This window comes from Leuciscus leuciscus (genome assembly GCF_965113295.1).
Source record: "Leuciscus leuciscus genome assembly, chromosome: 19".
Lineage (NCBI taxonomy): Eukaryota > Metazoa > Chordata > Actinopteri > Cypriniformes > Leuciscidae > Leuciscus > Leuciscus leuciscus.
This window is the reverse complement of record NC_138743.1, coordinates 17,395,224-17,413,313: the sequence shown is the minus strand read 5'-3', so window position 1 is coordinate 17,413,313 and position 18,090 is coordinate 17,395,224. Positions and strand designations below refer to the sequence as shown.

At 38.6% G+C, this 18,090-nt stretch overlaps 1 protein-coding gene across 1 annotated transcript; it reads right to left on the bottom strand.

Moving 5' to 3' along the window:
• Nucleotides 1-3,038: 3,038 nt before the first annotated feature.
• ism2b (isthmin 2b) lies at nucleotides 3,039-15,189 on the bottom strand. The gene is made up of 6 exons (XM_082148361.1): nucleotides 14,574-15,189; nucleotides 9,731-9,973; nucleotides 8,898-9,198; nucleotides 5,547-5,684; nucleotides 5,385-5,453; nucleotides 3,039-5,005 (listed from the first exon to the last, which is right to left on the bottom strand). The coding sequence occupies exons 1-6, from the start codon at nucleotides 14,691-14,693 to the stop codon at nucleotides 4,488-4,490; spliced, it is 1,389 nt and encodes a 462-aa protein (XP_082004487.1). The 5' UTR covers nucleotides 14,694-15,189; the 3' UTR covers nucleotides 3,039-4,487.
• Nucleotides 15,190-18,090: the final 2,901 nt, after the last annotated feature.

The window sequence follows — 18,090 nt, the reverse complement described above, 5'->3', positions numbered from 1 at the left end:
CACACACACACACACACACTATAAGGTTGAAGCGAGGGTAAAAACACCTCAAATTTTATTTAAAGACCCAAACTGGGTCCAAACAACCCAAAAATATGCAATTGTTGCTGATATTTTTAAGGCCAAAAAGTTGCAATTCTGATGGTTGGCAATGTAAATCAATGAGCCAGAACACTAACATAAAATGCAAATAAATATCACCTTATTCTGATAATAGGCTATGTAAGATGATATTCAAATGCATAGTTTTATGATCAGAGCTCTGTAGTTTTTATTTTGGGGGACAAAACAGATACTGTACAAATAAACCTTCCTCAAAAAGCTCAAAGTGATATGTTATGTTTGGTAGGCCTACTTGACTTGACTAAAAAATAATGCATGGTATGGCTCAACTAAATCTACATAGGTTCAGTCCAGTCCAGCCCAGTAAGTGTTCATCTTGAAAACAAAAGCTATATTATAAAATGTACCACAACCTGAAGGCGTACTAAAAGGCTTTGTACCTGTTAAAAATGATAAACTGTCAATCCGACGTCAGAAGCTAACAACTTTTTCAGAAATGTTTTGATCATGTTGATCATTTAGAGACCTTAATTTGTGTATCAAATAAGACAGTAGGCTTTATAGGATCAAAACCTTATGAGCTAGGTGTTTGAAACCAATTTCAAAACCAAAGCTCAAGAAAACATTTGTGTAATGAGATTTTTGACCCAAAGCCTAATCATTAGTCATTTAAATAAATTGTACATATCTGCAGCAGCAAATATCAGAATCAAATGACTATAATGTACTGGTATGAAATGAAAGATCTAATGAACTGGTTTTTAAATTGTTGGTTCAATTTATCCTACACCACAGCTTTATCCTACACAGATGGCCTCCAATGAGTTGAACACATCCTCTATCTGTGCTAGAAAGAATCACCACAGTTCTCAGTCTTCAAACAGCCAGTTAATTGAAAAGAAAGCTGAAAAAAAAGGCGGTTGAATGCTATAATCGGGTTTATAGCATGTGTGGCTTGTATCACTTCCATCTGTGGTCTCGGTGGGTGGCAGACTGCACAGGAGTACTGAAGGGGCTCCACAGACACACACACAGAGTGTGTTTTAGATCCCTGTGGCCCTGAGAGAGCAAACAGCACTGCAGACATCAGTGCTGGCAGGGTGCCTGGAGAGCCCGCACTTCTGATGTGGATCAACCATTTGTTACTTTGTCATTGTGTTGCATTATGCCAGCATTTTTCACACTGGTAATACTGGTAATGGTAAAATACTGGTGGATTTTGAGAGTAGCCTTTCGAAAAATGGACATTTATGTACATTATTTTATGTTTTCATCCTGAAATAACAGGAACTTTTACAAACCTTTTCCGACAGACAACATCTTAAGGCCCAAGTAATGTTGTAGCAGACCTCCGGTATAATATCTTATGGTGACCCATTTGCAAATGATTGGATAAGTCAATGGATTTCTAAGATCTGTATTGAAGAACAAGATCCTTGAGATTTCTCTGCAATCTTAATCCTATGGATTTTCGTTACCTTACTCTTTGACCCCCTAATCCCTGCCTAAGAACATACTGACAGAAATGACAACATGCAAAAAAGCCTCTATCTATCTATCTATCTATCTATCTATCTATCTATCTATCTATCTATCTATCTATCTATCTATCTATCTATCTATCTATCTATCTATCTATCTATCTATCTATCTATCTATCTATCTATCTATCTATCTATCTACCAACCAGAGAGCAAGGGCTGTACTTTTAAAAGAAACTTTCCCCACACTTGTGTTACTCCCTAAAAAGGTAACTATTTGTGTTGCTTAGTTACTTTTTATGGAAAGTAATACATTATGTTACTTTTGCATCACTCTTTCTCAACTGGGCTGGGCTTGCTTGTTTATTTTTACAGTAATAACAAAAAAGTAATATTTTTGGCAAATGTAAGTGCAAATGCGAAAGGAAATGCAAATTCACGCTTGTACAGTAGCTAAAGCAAACCTTCTGGATTGCCGAGGAATGGGATGCAGAAAAAGAAAGTTCAACAGTCTTAATAAAAAAATGAAAAAAAATGAAACAAATGTTTATCTAAAGTTATATCTGCTTATTGGTACTGTTACAGTAAATTGGATCAGCAGCAAAGAATTGGTTAATAAAGTGAGATTAAATACATAAAGTATATTTGTGTAATTTAACATATTTAATTATTGCAGGGTTGTGTAATACTCTGAGTTTGCATTTCATGTTTTTATTCATTTTGAGGAATACTTCATCTGTTTTTGTGTGAGATGAGTAAATGTATGCTCACATTTAGTCTATAGAACTACAATAACCATCACAGTGCACAACGCCTCTGCATTATTCACGATTTCTCAACAGGAGGACAGGAGAGCTGTCAGTCAATAAACTGGAAAACAAAGTAACTTGAGGTACTTTTTTGAAAAAGTAACTCAGAATTGTTTTTGCCATTACTTTATTAGTTACTTTACTAAGTAATCTGATTACGTAACTTACTTTACTTGTAATGTGTTACCCCAAACACTGGATGTGACGACACGGTTGATTATTTACATATGCTGCATATGTATTTATGTTGTCAAATTACAATTCTACATTGTGTTTGCCACTCCAATTTAAATCCAGTTCAAATTCGGTAATTCTCATTTCAACTCTGAATGGCACACAACCCCGCTCATCACTCAAATAACAACTTGGATCTTCTAACTGAAAACAGATTTCAAGGGGGGGAAAGCAGATAGCCCCGGGGAGATGAGTTTCCATTTGCTGGATGTGTCTAGTTAAAAGCAAATGGAAAAATAGAGTAATCAAAAACATGAGCCCTGAGTCTCTAACTGATCTATTGTTGATGGTTCTTCAGATAAATGGATGACAGGTATTTGTTTGGTAGTGCCAAAAAGTTCTCCACAGTGTTAGTGCTTAGCATAAGTTAGTCCAGATGTGAAGATTCATTCATAATCCAAACCTAAATGAACATCGACGCATGCATTTTATTCAAAGAAACAAGCAAGAGTTTTTTCAAACTCATCTTTGTATTTTTTTAATAGAATTTGCAACTTGCAAGTACACATGATAATGAACAGCGAACATCGACTTGTTTTAATTGTCTTTAAAGAGGTGTTTGAGAACATGATTTCCCTTTTTAGGTCAGTTTGTCTTGAAGGATTCTGGCTAGTGTACCACCTGAATGAATGATCAGTTCAAAGCATCAGCAAATGTGCGATAAAAATACAATAAATACTGTACAACACATGCCAACACAGAAATAGGCTACTATTCTTGCCATTAATGTAACAATGACCAGGAAGCAATCTCTTCACAACAGCAACACCAGAAACATGTATAACATCACGCAAATATACATTTCAATAAATGTTAAATAAAGTGCCAGCCGTAGCATGTGCATATTCAGTCTGCATACTCTTAATAATAATATTTCAGGAAGTATTAAGTAGTTCCCCTGCAATAGTTTCCAAAAACAACAGCAACACGTTACATAAGCATCATATTAAAAGTATCACATTATAATATTCTCTTTACATTTGCCGGCTCATTCCCTTTTCTGAAATTCTGACACTATTAAAGAACTAAATGAACACTGATTGTTATGGAAAGATTTCCCCTGAGTTGGCAGTGAAATTGTGCCCATTCACCCATAAGTCTAGAGCAGAGGTTCTTAACTCATTTTGCTTCAGGACCCAGATTTTACATTGGATGGCACTTTTATCGACGTAAAAACAGTGGGGTCCAAAGGTCTGAGGCCACACTGAATATATGGGATTCAAAATCTATTAGGATTATATGTTCATGTTAAAACAAATAATAATTTTACATATGAATTAGGATGAATAATTGGATTCTATACTATTTCTAGGGTAACCAAATAACCAAATGACATTGACCACATGAGCAACTCTTTTGTACAAAGGGTCAGACTGAAGCACATAAGATGCTCTTTGGAACGTTCTCAAATCATGCCGGATCACATGATCATCAGGTTTTGCACAAATGTGGATCTCATGTCAGCTTAAGTTCTGCTGTCGTTCAAACAAAAGGGACACACCAAAATACTAATAAATTCTGAAATTCATGGAATTGTTCTGATAATATAATTCGTAATAAAGCTGTATTAAATTATAAAAAAATACCACAAAAAAAAATCTTTTTCACTAGCATTGTCAGACGTTTGTACCCCACTGTATGTGATTGCAGCAGCAACAACAACTGTTGTACAACAAAAAATGCTGTATTAATCATTCCATTCATTTTCAACAATATTCCAAACATAAGAAAAGCTAGAGGCTTTGCGAACACAGTTACGGCAATTCGTTCCACAACACAAGACTGGCTCTATACTGCACACTTATGCGGCTAGCCGGGGTTTTTATTAATTAATTTATTTTAATAGGGTTAAGCACCACAGCAGGACGGTGAGTCAGAGGACAGATAGTAATTTGGTGATTTAATATTCTCTGGCCTCCTCCAATTCATTCATGAAAATGTCCTGTTGGGGGTTCTCCGTGCAATGCAGGCCATTATTGGGTGGGCGGACTGCATGAAACCTGCTCCAGTCTCCTTTGCACAGTATCCAAGGCATTACATCCACCTTGAAATACAGCTCTGGAGAGAACTCTGTGCTTATTAGGTTGGGGGTTCCTGCCCCCTTGCCCCTTGTAATTAGATGCTTGTTATCATCATAGCAACAATGCTGGGCAGCCAGAGTGGTGCCATCTTTAGATAGGCTGGAACGCAGGCAGGACTGTGCCGAGGGCTTGTAGATGTCCAATCGTTCTTGTGGGCCGCTAGCATCCCTCCATTGGAAGGTTCGGTCGTGCTCTGCATCCAGCAGACTGACTATATTGTTGGAGGCTTCTGAAGGATAGGTGCACGGGCAGCTGGGTAATTCAGTCAATACCTGCTGCAGGTAACGCTGAAGAAACTCACTCTTGCAATTTAACCACTTCTCACAGCTGTCAACATCTGCAAAACAGCCAAACCCAAAAAGATTACACATTAGTCAAATCATCTATAGCATAGTGCCATTTGTCTAACAGTATTTCATGCCCTTTCCAGCTATGGGCATGAATGATGAAGTATTATTTAATGTGATGCAATAGTTTTTTTTAGTTTTTTATTCTCGGTTATATAATGTAACATTTTTGATGTTATATAATGTACAACTTTTGATGTAACTTTTGTATATGATGATGTGGAGTTAATGATGTATTCAGTCATTGAGTGTGATTGGTAATTAAGGGATCTTCGCAGTGATTGGTCATGATTATATAATTTTAAATGTGATTGAGCTTGAACAGTATGTTGTATATGCCTGATGAAGGTATAAATTTAAAGCATTTACCAGTGCCAAAGGGTTCTGTACCATTCTCCATCTCGAATGGAAAGACATGAGCCACACTGTTCCAATCATCTGAAAAACAAATCAGCATTAACATTAAATTACATAAAAATGGGTTTAAATTAAAAAAATTAAAACAGACACATTTTTGATTGCTGAAGTAACCTGGGCATGGGACAAGGTCACAGCTCCGGGACTCAGAGGATGTGCAGAAATCTCCACATGAGCGTGACCGGGTCTGATTGCCATGGCCACAAGTGACACTACAGGGACTCCATGCGCTCCACTCTTCCTCTGCTTCTTCTAAGAGGAAAAGACTAATGAGTTTAAACATTTATGTGTGGTTACTAAGACAAGCATCCCTATTGCTTATAAAGGTTCTGAACAAACCCCTAACCTTAAGTACTGTTCAGTGATCAATTCATAACAATTACCATTACAATTTCCACCTGGCATTAACATGCATTTCCGATGCAATGCCTGTGAGCACTTGTGTTGTCAAGACAACCCTGCTTATTTAGTTTCTGACTACCTCCATATGGGGCTTCAGTGATCCGATCAACAAAAAACTGATGCTAATGCAATGTTTAAATGTAGTCAAATAGATCACTTAGCAGTTAGAAGTGGCCTAGCAATCACTCCAGCAATGTCTTATCAATAATCCCAGCAAATGCATAGCAACACACTGATTAAATTCAGCACTGTATAGTGCTTTTTACAATACATATAATTTCAAAGCAGCTTTACAGAAAATGTATGTGTCTACATTACAATTTAGAGTAAATTAATATCAGACGTGACTGTGTCCAAGTAAGTCTATATGTCAGAAATGTCCAGTTCTACGATAATACAAAACAACCACTCAAAGAACCACCTTTGAGCTTAAAGATACCACCCCAAGAACACCTTAGCACAGGAGCACCCTGGTAAACACCAACAACAAAACTCGAACACCATGATGCCAACTTTTCCATGGACAAACACCGGTAAGCGGAGTAAGTAAGCCTAATATAGCCTCCAAAAAAAAAAGGAAAACAGGCCTAAAATAGTTGATTCGCTTTTAGCTTTGGGGGAGATCTCAAAACTCTCTTTACCAAAAGCAGACTGCAGATAATGAATTAAACAAGGACAACAGATGTATTCTTCCTTCTTCTGTAATAAAGAGTATAGATTAGAGACTAGCTTGTTTAAATATTTAACTTGAATTTGGGTGGGGTGCCAATGATATTGCACACACAGTGATGGCACCCTGATTACAGACAGACTAGGGAATGATGAAAAGGAGGCGTAGGCTCAGTGACTATTCTAGCTGGCTTTGTAGAAGTGCCAAACTGCGAAACCCACAACAGCTACAGGGTTAGTCTTATATCAGAGGTTAATCAAAGCAGAAACAGCCACTACATCCAGAGGGTCAAGATTAGGATGGTTAGCATTAGCAGTTACCCCTGCTGGAGCGAAGAACATTTTGAACAGGCTATTATATCTGTATATCTCAGTCTGTTTAGGACCCCAAAGTGATTCCTTTGGCAGAAATCATTTTTAAAGGGTCCACTATTCAGTTCTTGAGTAGACAAATATATTTTGTCCATGTTCTTCTAGCTCAGTTGTAGCAGCTAAGCAACTTCTAACAGATAGCTTTCTCCTGTTATATTAGACTAGAAATGTTCCTTCTTATCCGTGAATATCATTTCTGCCTCATCACACTGATCTGAATGTTTTATGAGAATCTGGTCTAGATTGAGGCCATCCTTAATCTCAATCATAATGTCTTTCCTTGACCCCTCAAATTAAATCCCTGTCCCATTTCATCCTTGTCTCCAATGAAACAAGACTGCACAGCTACAGCGCAAAGTGCACAATTCCCACCACGAAACAGACATGTCCTAGAGAGAAAAACAAAAAAGCAACAGAGGCGTGATGTTATGCATGGCCTTGAAAAGCCTAGGATTCTTGAACAGGCTTAAAAGACCCAGCCGCTCTGGACTGGACGGGGGTGGAGGGGGTGGAGGGGGTGCAGGGTCTGGGGCCCAACCCGCGGGACATAAAAAGTAAACAGATGACCCCTCTCACTCTGTGTTCCCGATCTGCGCTCTAATTGAACAAAAGCATGGAGTTATTTGTCCAAGAGAACGTACTCACGCTGCCATTAGTGAGCGGATCGGGCTCGTCTTCAAACAGCGGTCTTCTCCACAGTGTGGGACCAGTGTCTACTTCAAAGGTCCGACACTCACAAATACCCCGTCACTGGCTGAAAGTTTAGTCCGAATTAATGCTGTGAAACACTCCTTACCAGCTTGCTCTACCCTCCCTCCCCAATCTCTACATCTCTACCTCTCTCTTTCCCTTCAACTACTCTTCAAATCACCTTTATCTGACTGCTGGCAATCCAGCTTTCTTAAATTCTTCTGTTCCTCCATCTTTATCAGCTTAAAGTTCTGATTGTGCAAAATCTGGTCTTGCTTAAAAACAGCTGTTTTTTTTTTTCATTCCAGTTTTATACTCTTTTATACTCCAGAAAAACTCTTTTCACAAGTTTGTTTGTCCATATAATTTTTAAGCTTTAATAAACATATTTGGCTTGCTGTCCGCAGTAGAGGGGCTCGAGGAAGCAGCTTCAACTCAAGCTTAAGCCACATCCACACGAAGCCAGAGTTTTCCCTATCCGATTTTTTTTTCCCCGTAAAAAAAAAAAAATTCCGTAAACACGGCGTCGTCTCAAGAAATATCTGCGTACACACGAAACCACTGAAACCGACTCAAAACGATGTAGTATACATGCCAGACCAGTATGTGGCACTGTAATTCTGCCACAGACATACACTAAAAACGGAGAAGAAGACTTAAAGCATGCGCATAAACCTTGCGCGCTGTATACTATGGCTGTATACAACAATAATATTAGGCACAGTAGCTTCTTTTTTTCTTTTCTTTTTTCTTTTTTAATCAAGAACTTTGTTGAACAATATGAAAAACCATAAATGTAGTTGCTGTGACTTAACGGTGTCTGACTAGTTGACCCTTGGTGTGATGACATCATCGTTTCACAAAATGTACGGATTGGCCGTACACACGAAAACGCAAGGGTGGCGTTTTCAGATTTATCCACCTTGGGACCCGGTTTAAAAAAATAGCGGTTTCAGTCTCCGAAAACGCCGGATCCGTGTGGACGAAACGCCAATACGATAAAAAATTTATACGTATACAGGGAAACGCGTCTCCGTGTGGACGGGCCCTTAGATATACCCCCCAGTGGGACTACTAATGCTTGGAAGATGAGTCTGGTTGCAAGATGTCTAAATTATCTTGGTGGAGTTTGGGGAGGTGGAGGGATGCCAAAACAGCTGATGCCAGAGCAAGGTGAGCGCCTGCTTATATGTTCCGGCAGTTAATTGAAAGATTAGATGGGTTCACTCCTCCCGAAATTACATTTAGGAACTTCACTTAGTTCAAACGGTCTTACTTCTAAAGGCTCAAGAACTGTGTGTAGAAACAGCTAATATACAAGAGAGCACTCACCATAATGGCTTTGAGTCCATGGGCTTTCCCAATTGCCATCTGTCTTGCCCAGACCACTAGGGAGGGGTTCCCCGCTGTCATACTCCAGAGCATAGTCGTCCTCTTCCTCCACTGCTTGGCCAGTACCATCGTCCCCTGAATCTGCATCCGTGTAGCCCCAAAATAAAGGCCAGAAAAGCTTCTTTCCACCAAGCCATTCTACAGTAGAGGAGGGAGAAGATGTGGGCCAGTCATTGCTCCATTCTTTAACCAGATCCCTCTCCACTTCCATAGGGGGGTCATCCAACACCTCGATGGTCACCTACAACCAAAGATGCAAAGTATGCAGGGATTCAAAGCACTGAATCAAAATTTTTATGAAAATTGGCTGTTATTTTAAGAACTTAAACACACAGCTACTAAAGGCAACAAAGACAAATCATTCTGCATGAGGAATGCCTTGCTTCTAGTCTGGAGAACAGTCAGTGGCAGTTAGTTTCAGCAGTGACTCACCGATCGAGTCTCTTGATTTGAGCTCAGGCTCAATATCAAATCAAGCAGAATTACTTCCTCCTCATCTCAAGATGAGATTTTATTTTAGATTTTATTACACTTAATTACATCCTATGAGGAGGGATGACTCACAATGGATGCTGATGAATCCACTTTGGATTAGACAGGATTAGACATTAGCCTCAGAGAGGAGAAACCCTGTAATGGATTATTATATCCGGCCCTGCATTTTTGACTTGCCCTTCTCAGTCACCAAAAGTTTTGGAAGAGGGACTCACTAACATAAAGCATTTCACAGAGATGACTACTAACTTGAGATGTGTTCTCTTGCATGCTCTCACCTGAATGTTGGGGTTTTGGGAGCCAATGTCAGCATTTGCCAGGTCTGGAAAGTTTTTGAGGTCTAGAACAAAGCGTTTTGATTCTTCCTCAGGCTCAGGCTGTGGCAGGACACCTGTAGAGCGATGCTGGAGCCACCTGTGTTGGTGGGGATGTGAGTCTGCCAAATCACTCTGGACCTGGTTCTGCTGGTGCAGGAGATTATGGTCGTTGCTAATGTCTCTCAAAGATGTCTGTGGATGTGTCTGATGAAAAACAAACATAACATGCAACAATAAGTGTTAACTGCAGCTGCATTTCAGCATTTCGGAACATCTTAAGTGACCTTCACTTGAAAAATACATTTTAGTCACTATTAAGATATTTCCTCAGAGAAGTCTTGCATATGGTGAATTGACAATGACTTTGCATTAGACTTTGCAACTTTCCATTAGAGGTATAACTCTCAAGCAAAACGGATCACATTCCCTAATAAAAAGCTATAATGCTATGAGTCAACTTGTACCCAATTATCACTGTGATGGTGCTGATGCTCTTGGCCGGTTCTCGTTGGGGGAACTGTAAACCTTTCTCAGAACCAGTGTCTACTGATTAGAGAGCCTAACAATGAAGTAACTGCTGATATATACCTTTCACTTCCTTTTACTTTATTACAAGAACCAGGTGTCCCTTAACTGTCTGTTATGAAGTGCCATCAAGCTCATGCTCTGCTCACGGATGGGAGTTAGAGAGGTGCTGATTTGGTTTTAAAGGTTCATTATCAGTGAGCAATGTTCTAATATATTGGGGTTTTTGGACGCCTGTAGGAAGCTGTTACGATCACTGTGTGATTGCGTCTTTGCCCTTTGTGGTGAATCTCACGCTATTTGAAATAATTTAATTTACAATTACATTTAGGCCTATTCCATGCTATGCTAAATGCTGCCATGTTTTTTAAGTGGTTGAGCGTTTTAACCAACTGGTAACATATCGGTTCTGAGCATGAATGTAATACAGTTTTTCTCAGTCGCTTTGGTGCATTTCTCACATCACTATTTACATTTGCACAACAGTTAGTTCAACCTCCACAACATTTAGTCATTTGTGCACATCATAGTAGCAGTTTCTCATTCCTTTCAACAAATTGCAAATGCTTTTGGACATGCATCAATTGCTTTCATACAACTCTCTGCTGTTTTATAACATTATCATTTGCTTATGTCATGTCAGTCAAAATTAACTATACTTGTGAATGCTGAATAGTCATTCCATATAAAACTAATAGTCCTCATTTCATTGCTTGAGTCATTACATACAAAAATGTTGAACTAGTTGTCAAAATCTGTCAAGCAAAAAAAAAAAAAAAAAAAAATTGTATCTTTTTATTTTTTTATGTCTCCTAAATTGAAAAATTTCTCTCAGGTGAATTTCAGCTTTCAGACAGAGAGGAACGTCTGGATGTGCATGAATGATTACAGTACTATGTATGTTGTGTGTTCAGTTCCAATATGTACTGCAATATTGTTTCCAGTTGTGCACAGCTCTACCCAAAGGGAGTTTATGTTTGTTGTAAATAAGGGTGTATTTTTTCTTTTGCACAATGCTGTGAACAAATTAGAATTGCAAAGAGCATATGCAGTAAAAATGTGAAACATACATATTCAGTGTCTTGTTCTCAGTTACCTCACTAAATACAGTAATGTGTAACTTTACTGTATTTTTCAAATGGCTGTGCAAATAGTATATAGTGCTGTCTTGAGCATTTTCAGGTAGTGTCACCAAGATCTGACTTTTTTGCATTGGAAAACATTTACAGAGTAAACTGTCATAATGAAAACATGACAAAGCCATTTGACTATCTTGTTCATAAACAATGGTGTCAGGACTTTTCATCTTGATGACACTGACACTTTCATTGACATGAAGACTTGCTTTTGAGGAATGAGATATCCATTTTGAGCAAGTGACATGCTTTTGCAGGTTATCAACTATGTTTTGCAGTTTGTACTAATTGTTTTGAGAACTGCATTAACTGTTGTGCAAATGTAAATAGTGATGTGAGAAATGCACCAAAGTGACTGAGAAAAACTGTAGTGAATCAGAGGTGTCTAAAGTCAAATTTTTGGATACTCAGTGGTATTTGATCTTCTATGCAAGACTTATTCTCAATGTTATCTGGTCTTTTCTTCCTGGAAGTCTCAACAAGAGGGGCCAGGTGAAAGAGTAGTCGCTGTTACTCAGCGTTTAATTTCCTAAGTGTTCAGAATGGAAACCAAATCTCTCCTTACATCCTTAGTCTGCCTGGGGCCATCTCTTGTCTTTCTCTGTATTGTTAATTCATTGTAAAGTCGACGGTGGAATGTGGCCTGTGCTGCCAGTGGGCTTTCTCACCATCACGAACATATGGCATGAATTCCAGACCCCGAAACAAAGCCTTATGCGCTAGCAAAAGACCATGCAATACACACACAGCCTCTATTGAGTTCTATGGTGAGACACATGGACACGATCAGCTCACACACTTTATGTTGGGGCATTGGGAAAGCAGTCGACAGTGCAGCATAGATTTATGTGACCTCCAATATCAAAGTCCCAGGACCACGCCATTTCCAAACCAGTGAAGAAAAACAATAAACTAAGACCCCCCATTCCCTTTCCCTTTGACGACCCCTGCCCCACATGTAAAAACAAAAGAGACATTTAGTAATACAAAACTGAGTAGCAGGACCTTTCTTGGAGAGGTTAGACATGGCCCCCGTGTGCACACACACAAGATCAAGGAGACCAGAATGCAGGAAATTCCACATTAACACAGAAGAGGGGCTAAAAAAAAAACAATTTAGGAGCTGAACTATGACCCTGTGTGAGAGTGAAACTTGTTTTTTAAACAGTATTATGTAAGGCCTCACTATTGTACTGCTCTATGGGACCTCTTTCTATTCTGGCCCCCTTTGCATGGTGACATAATAAATAAAAAAGGGTGGTGTTGAATATATTGGTCTATAAGCAGAAAAAAAACAAAAACATGTTGCACTGCTCTTGATGAGTAAGAAACTAATTTTGTTTTTGCCAGACCTCTAGATATAGTCACTTAAGATTTTGTATTAGTGGGACAAGATGCAACTCTCACCTGTGGGGTGGTTAAGAGTCAAGACAATTCCTCCAACCAAGATATTCAAGATATCTGCCACATTTACACAATGACCCATGGCAAATGATCACTCAGTAATATAAACAGATTATTAAAAAGGGCACATGGTGATCATTTTAAATGGACAACCATTTTACCATGTTGTGGTAGAGTAAAAAAAATGTGTACTGAAAACTGGGTTCATGTAGAGATATCAGCATGAAAATCTTTTTTTTTTTGTTCCACTATCACTACTATTAGCAGTATTAACTGTAATACTGTTGTACTTTTTCTGAAGATGAACACAGTGCATTAGTATACATTATTAATGCTTGAAGTAGGCATGTAACGGAAGTTGCCGTAGTCTTTTCTTCCCTCATGTGAAATATATATATCTGAGTGAAACAGCTTCTCGAACTGGAAAATATGTAGTGCGGGACTTGATTTTGTCCACTGGGAAATTATTGGATAGTTGGATCGTCGTTTGCTGTTGGTACATCTTATATGAGAGACATGTCCCATCATCAGAGATGAGATGCAATTGCAAGAGGGAGGGGAAGTTATTTTGATTAAAGATTATTATGAGGGCACAGGAATTTTAATAAACAATGATTTATTACATTTATATAATAAATATCGCAATATTCAATTAAACAAAAAACTGAATTGACCATTTGGTGACTTGAAATTAATATAACTTGCACTCATTTGGGTTTAAAAATGACTTTATGTTTCATGGTGCATAACAGTTTCTTCAACTATAGGCGTTTTGTCTCAGTGTAACTCTCTTAAAACACACTTTTCACAATCATTAGATCATTTATCTGCTAACAATGTCCAACTGTGGATGTACATGGATCATAGGACAATTCTTTATTTGTTTTTTGTTTTTGTTTTTTCTGAATCAATAAATGTTCGTAAATGAGAAGTTTGTAAATGAGTAGTTGGAATAAAATGGCTAGACTTATTTGTCATGCTATGGTTAATTTGGTAACACTTTACAATAAGGTTTCATTCGTTAACATGAACTAAGAATTAACAATACTTCTACAGCATTTATTAATCTTGGTTAATGTTAGTTACAATTTTTACCAATACATTATTAAAATCAAATGTTGTATTTGTGAACATTATTTAATGCACTGTGAACTATCATGAACAGCTGGCATTAACAAGCATTAACAAAGATTAATAAATACTGCAACAAATATATTGCTCATTGTTAGTTCATGTTAGGTAATATACGTTAACTAATGTTAACAAATGAGAAATTTTTGCAATAGCTATATTCTTATCAAATACAAACACACAAAAATAAAATTTTCACACATTCTGAAAGTAGCCTACAGCTTGTTTGGAAATGATGCACAAAAACAATATTCTATTAACAAGTGATAGATATTTCTTTTTCGTCACACATCACGTCTAATTTTTCATTTCCTATGCTCTTTACTAAAATTATTGTCTCTCTGATAACCAAGGGCACGTTTCAGTCTTTGTTTAGTTTATTTTAAACAGATTTTCTAATGGATTTAATCTGGAGATTTTGTAAGACTGAAATCGAAGTCTTACACACGGTAAAACAATAAAATGTACAAATACATTTTAAAACGGCAAAGATAAAAGATAAAGGCTCGATTTTTGTTGTTGTTGTTGTTGTTGTTAAAATCAACCCCTGTGACATTGAAGAAGAATCCTAAAACGAGATTAGTGCTTTTAGCTCCACTTGTACTCACCTCTCCGGAGCCGCCGTGTCTGGATCTCTGGTGTCTCACAGGGAAGCTGCTCGCTCCTTCTATCCAGACAGCCAGAAGCACACTTAAAAGCACCCAGAAACTTTTACGCACTCTTAGCATTTTGCACAGTTGCGTATCTGTCCACTAAATACCGTTAAAATAAAGTCTTAAACGTGCAGTCGTTGCTTAGGAAGCTCTGCGCGTTTCCCTCCTGGCAAAGATCTTCTTCAATGCGCTGTTCGTCATCTTCATCCAAACTTCATTAAAACGCGCACAGGTATGCACATTTTATATACTCAGACAGATAACCCTCGCCTGTTCATTCCTTCAAAAATACATTAATGTGACTCGAAACGTCTTGTTGCACTGTTGTCTGCCCATATAGACTGATCGTCTCTCAGTTTAAGTAGCGACTGCAGGTCTCCCTCTCTTCAGTCCGCACCACCAGTGCATCCTTATTCAACTATTACACAACTTTGTCTTCTCTTATTCTACAAGATGTCAGAGTCATTGCTGACACATTACTACGTTAAATGGTATCAAGTGCCAAAAGAGAAGGGTATTGAGTTGAGCTGTAAAGCTGAGTGCGCACGCAGCAGTGGCACAGTCGCAGGACGGTCCGATGATCTCCAGAGGGGTCAGCAATCTCAGCATGGGAGGAGAATCGTTTCCTCGCATGTGACAGAACCAGTGATGCTCATGTATCTGCAAGGTGTGTGCGAGTATGAAGATTGATTTCCCTTCAGGATAGTTCACCCAAAAATTCAGCTATGAATTTCTTTCTTCTGCTGAACACAAAATATATTTTGAAGAATGTTCAAACAGTTGATGGGCCCTCCAAAAATACCATGGAAGTCAATAATTCGTTACATTTATATAGCTCTTTTTCTGAGACCTCAAAGCGCTTTACATAGAAGGGGGGAATGGGGTCCATCAACTGTTTGGTTACCCATATTCTTAAAGAAATATCTTATTTTGTGTTCAGCTGCAGCCGAACAAAGAAACTCATATAGGTTTGGAACGACTTGAGGGTGAGTAAATGATGACAGAATTTTCATTTTCGGGTGAACTAAACCTTTAAGAATGCCTTTTAAATTCCTATTAATTTCCTAAGTTTGAACTCAATTTAAATCGAGGCGGCAAACAGGATGTAGAATGCATAGCTCGTAGCCATTGGCTTTTAATCTAAGAAAGTAGAATTTGAATGAAATTAAATTTAAAGAAATGTAAAAAAAAAGAAAAAAAAAGTTTCACTTTAAGAAGAATAAAAACCTTTGATGACTAAAACAGTAAATAATAATAATAAATAACAAGTAGAATACCAATAAACAGTAGTGCAGCCACACCGCATAGTGTTTTAAAGTGAGGTAGTGCAAGAGTACTTTAAAACAAAATCAGTTTGACATGTATGTTCGTAATTTTTTAACAATGTTCAGAGTAAAACAGTATAAACAGTATATTATGACGGTAAACAGTATAAACATTGATGCAGCAGCAGTATATTTTTATAAAGTGATATAGTGCAAAGGCAGTACCTTAGCAATACAGTATTGCACATACGTATGTTCATAAATTGTAAATAATGTTCACTGTCATGTGCCATAATCTGTATGTAAACATTAGCAGAAAATGCGGGTGATTAGTTACATTGTATGTTCTTCTCAGATTGATTTAGAGAAATATGCCTACTTGTGCAGTGGCATTTGTGGTCCAGGTAAGGTCCTCTGTAATGTAAACACCCAGGAAACGGATGCTAATTCCCGTCCTGGGATCTCCGAAAGTCAGTAATGAGCTCCTTGGTCTTTCCAATGTTCGGAGATTGTTCTTCAAACACCAATCTGCCAAATTCTGTGCCTCCTCTCTAAGCTGTTTAGTCATTATCCGTGATCAGCCCCACTACAGTTGTATACCGCAAAGTTCACTATGGTATTGGTGTCGAGGGAGTACAGGATGGAACTCAGCACGTACCCCTGTGGTGTGCCAGTGCTAGTGGAGGATTAATAGTGCCCCAGTCTCACTACCTGTCTGCGCTCTGTCAGGAAATCTTGAATCTTAATGCAGGACAGGGCTCAGGACTAGCGGGTGGAGTTTTATGGTCAGTTTGCAGGGATTGACAGTATTAAACGCCGAGCTATAGCCTGCGAACAGCATCCTTACATACGTGTTGTGTCTCTCTGAATGATTCAGAGCCGAGAGCCTGGGATATAGCGTCCTCTGTGGACCTGTTCGCTTTAAATGCAAACTGATCTGAGTCAAGTGTGGCAGGTATGTGTCTCTGATGTGCGAGAGTACAAGTCTCTCAAAACACTTCATCACTACTGGAGTGAGAGCCACTGGTCGATAGTCGTTCAGAGAGGCGATTGTCTTGTGGAGGAGAGCAGGTGCACTCTTGTAATCTGCAAGAGCTCTTATTCTTTGCCACACAGAACTATTGAAGTGGGCCTCGACACGTTGTCTATAGCTGGCTTTTGCTTTTTAATGCCCTTTTATAGGGTCACCCAATTTAAACACGTCATTGCGTACTCATAGAGGGTTTTTTTTTACCTCTGTTCATCCACTGTTTCTGATAAGCATACCTCTTTATCGTCTTCTCCACTGTTACATTTCCTACACAGCTGTTAATGTGGCTGTGTGTTCCTCCAGGCTGGCTCTGTTCCTTGGGTTGCTGCTTCTCCAAACAGCTCACAGTTTGTGCGATCAAAACAGTCCTGTCGTTGTGCCGTGGCATCTTCTGGCCAGGTCTTAACATTTTCATGGTGGATCTCGTGTGATGTGATCAGACTGTCGGAGAGGGTCTATTAGGGAAAGCTCTGTGTGAGTCTTTAATGTTGATGTATGGTCTAAAATATTGGAGTCTCTGGTGGGACACTGCACAGGCTGATCTAAGGAAAGTGCTCCACAAATTCTATCAGTATGATTAAAATCTCCTGCTATTATGAAGGCTCTGTTCGGGTGATCCTCCTGACGCTTACTAATGACTGAATATAGCGCTGCTAGCGCCTGCTTAGCATAGGCTTGTGGTGGAATGTAAACAGCTACAATGACGACAACAGAGAACTCCAGCGGTAGATAAAACGCTCTGCATTTCAACATGAGATACTCCAGATCTGGTGAGCAGTAGCTCTCGAGTGCAGTGCGGTTGATACACCAGTAATTTAGACCGTCAACTAACTATAAGTAACTTTGTCTTTGCAACTACACGTTATTGTCAACTAACTGTCTTTAGAGTATTAGTAGACTGTCTGCTGAATATCTGCTAACTCTTTATTTTTATGCTCCACCAACAGACGTTCTACTGACTATAAGTAACTTTCCAGGAATATGTCAACTTATTCTACTCTGAGTTAGCTGACATATAGTTGCAAAGATACTTACAGTTAGTATTGTCTAAAGTGGACCATCAAAATAAAGTGTAACTGCCATAAATATGAAAAATGTGTATTACGTTACATATTTATGGTTGATTCATTGTTCCACCAGACAGTTGGCAGTAACCATTGACTTCCATAGTAGAACC

Bases quoted from the DNA above. Each gene is read 5' to 3' on its own strand.
- ism2b (XM_082148361.1), bottom strand. From the start codon at position 14,693: ATGCTAAGAGTGCGTAAAAGTTTCTGGGTGCTTTTAAGTGTGCTTCTG. The intron at 5,685-8,897 runs GTGAGTGCTCTC...TTTTCCTCTTAG, and splicing joins ATGGACTCAAAGCCATTATG to AAGAAGCAGAGGAAGAGTGG. The intron at 5,454-5,546 runs GTTACTTCAGCA...TTTGTTTTTCAG, and splicing joins TGACCTTGTCCCATGCCCAG to ATGATTGGAACAGTGTGGCT.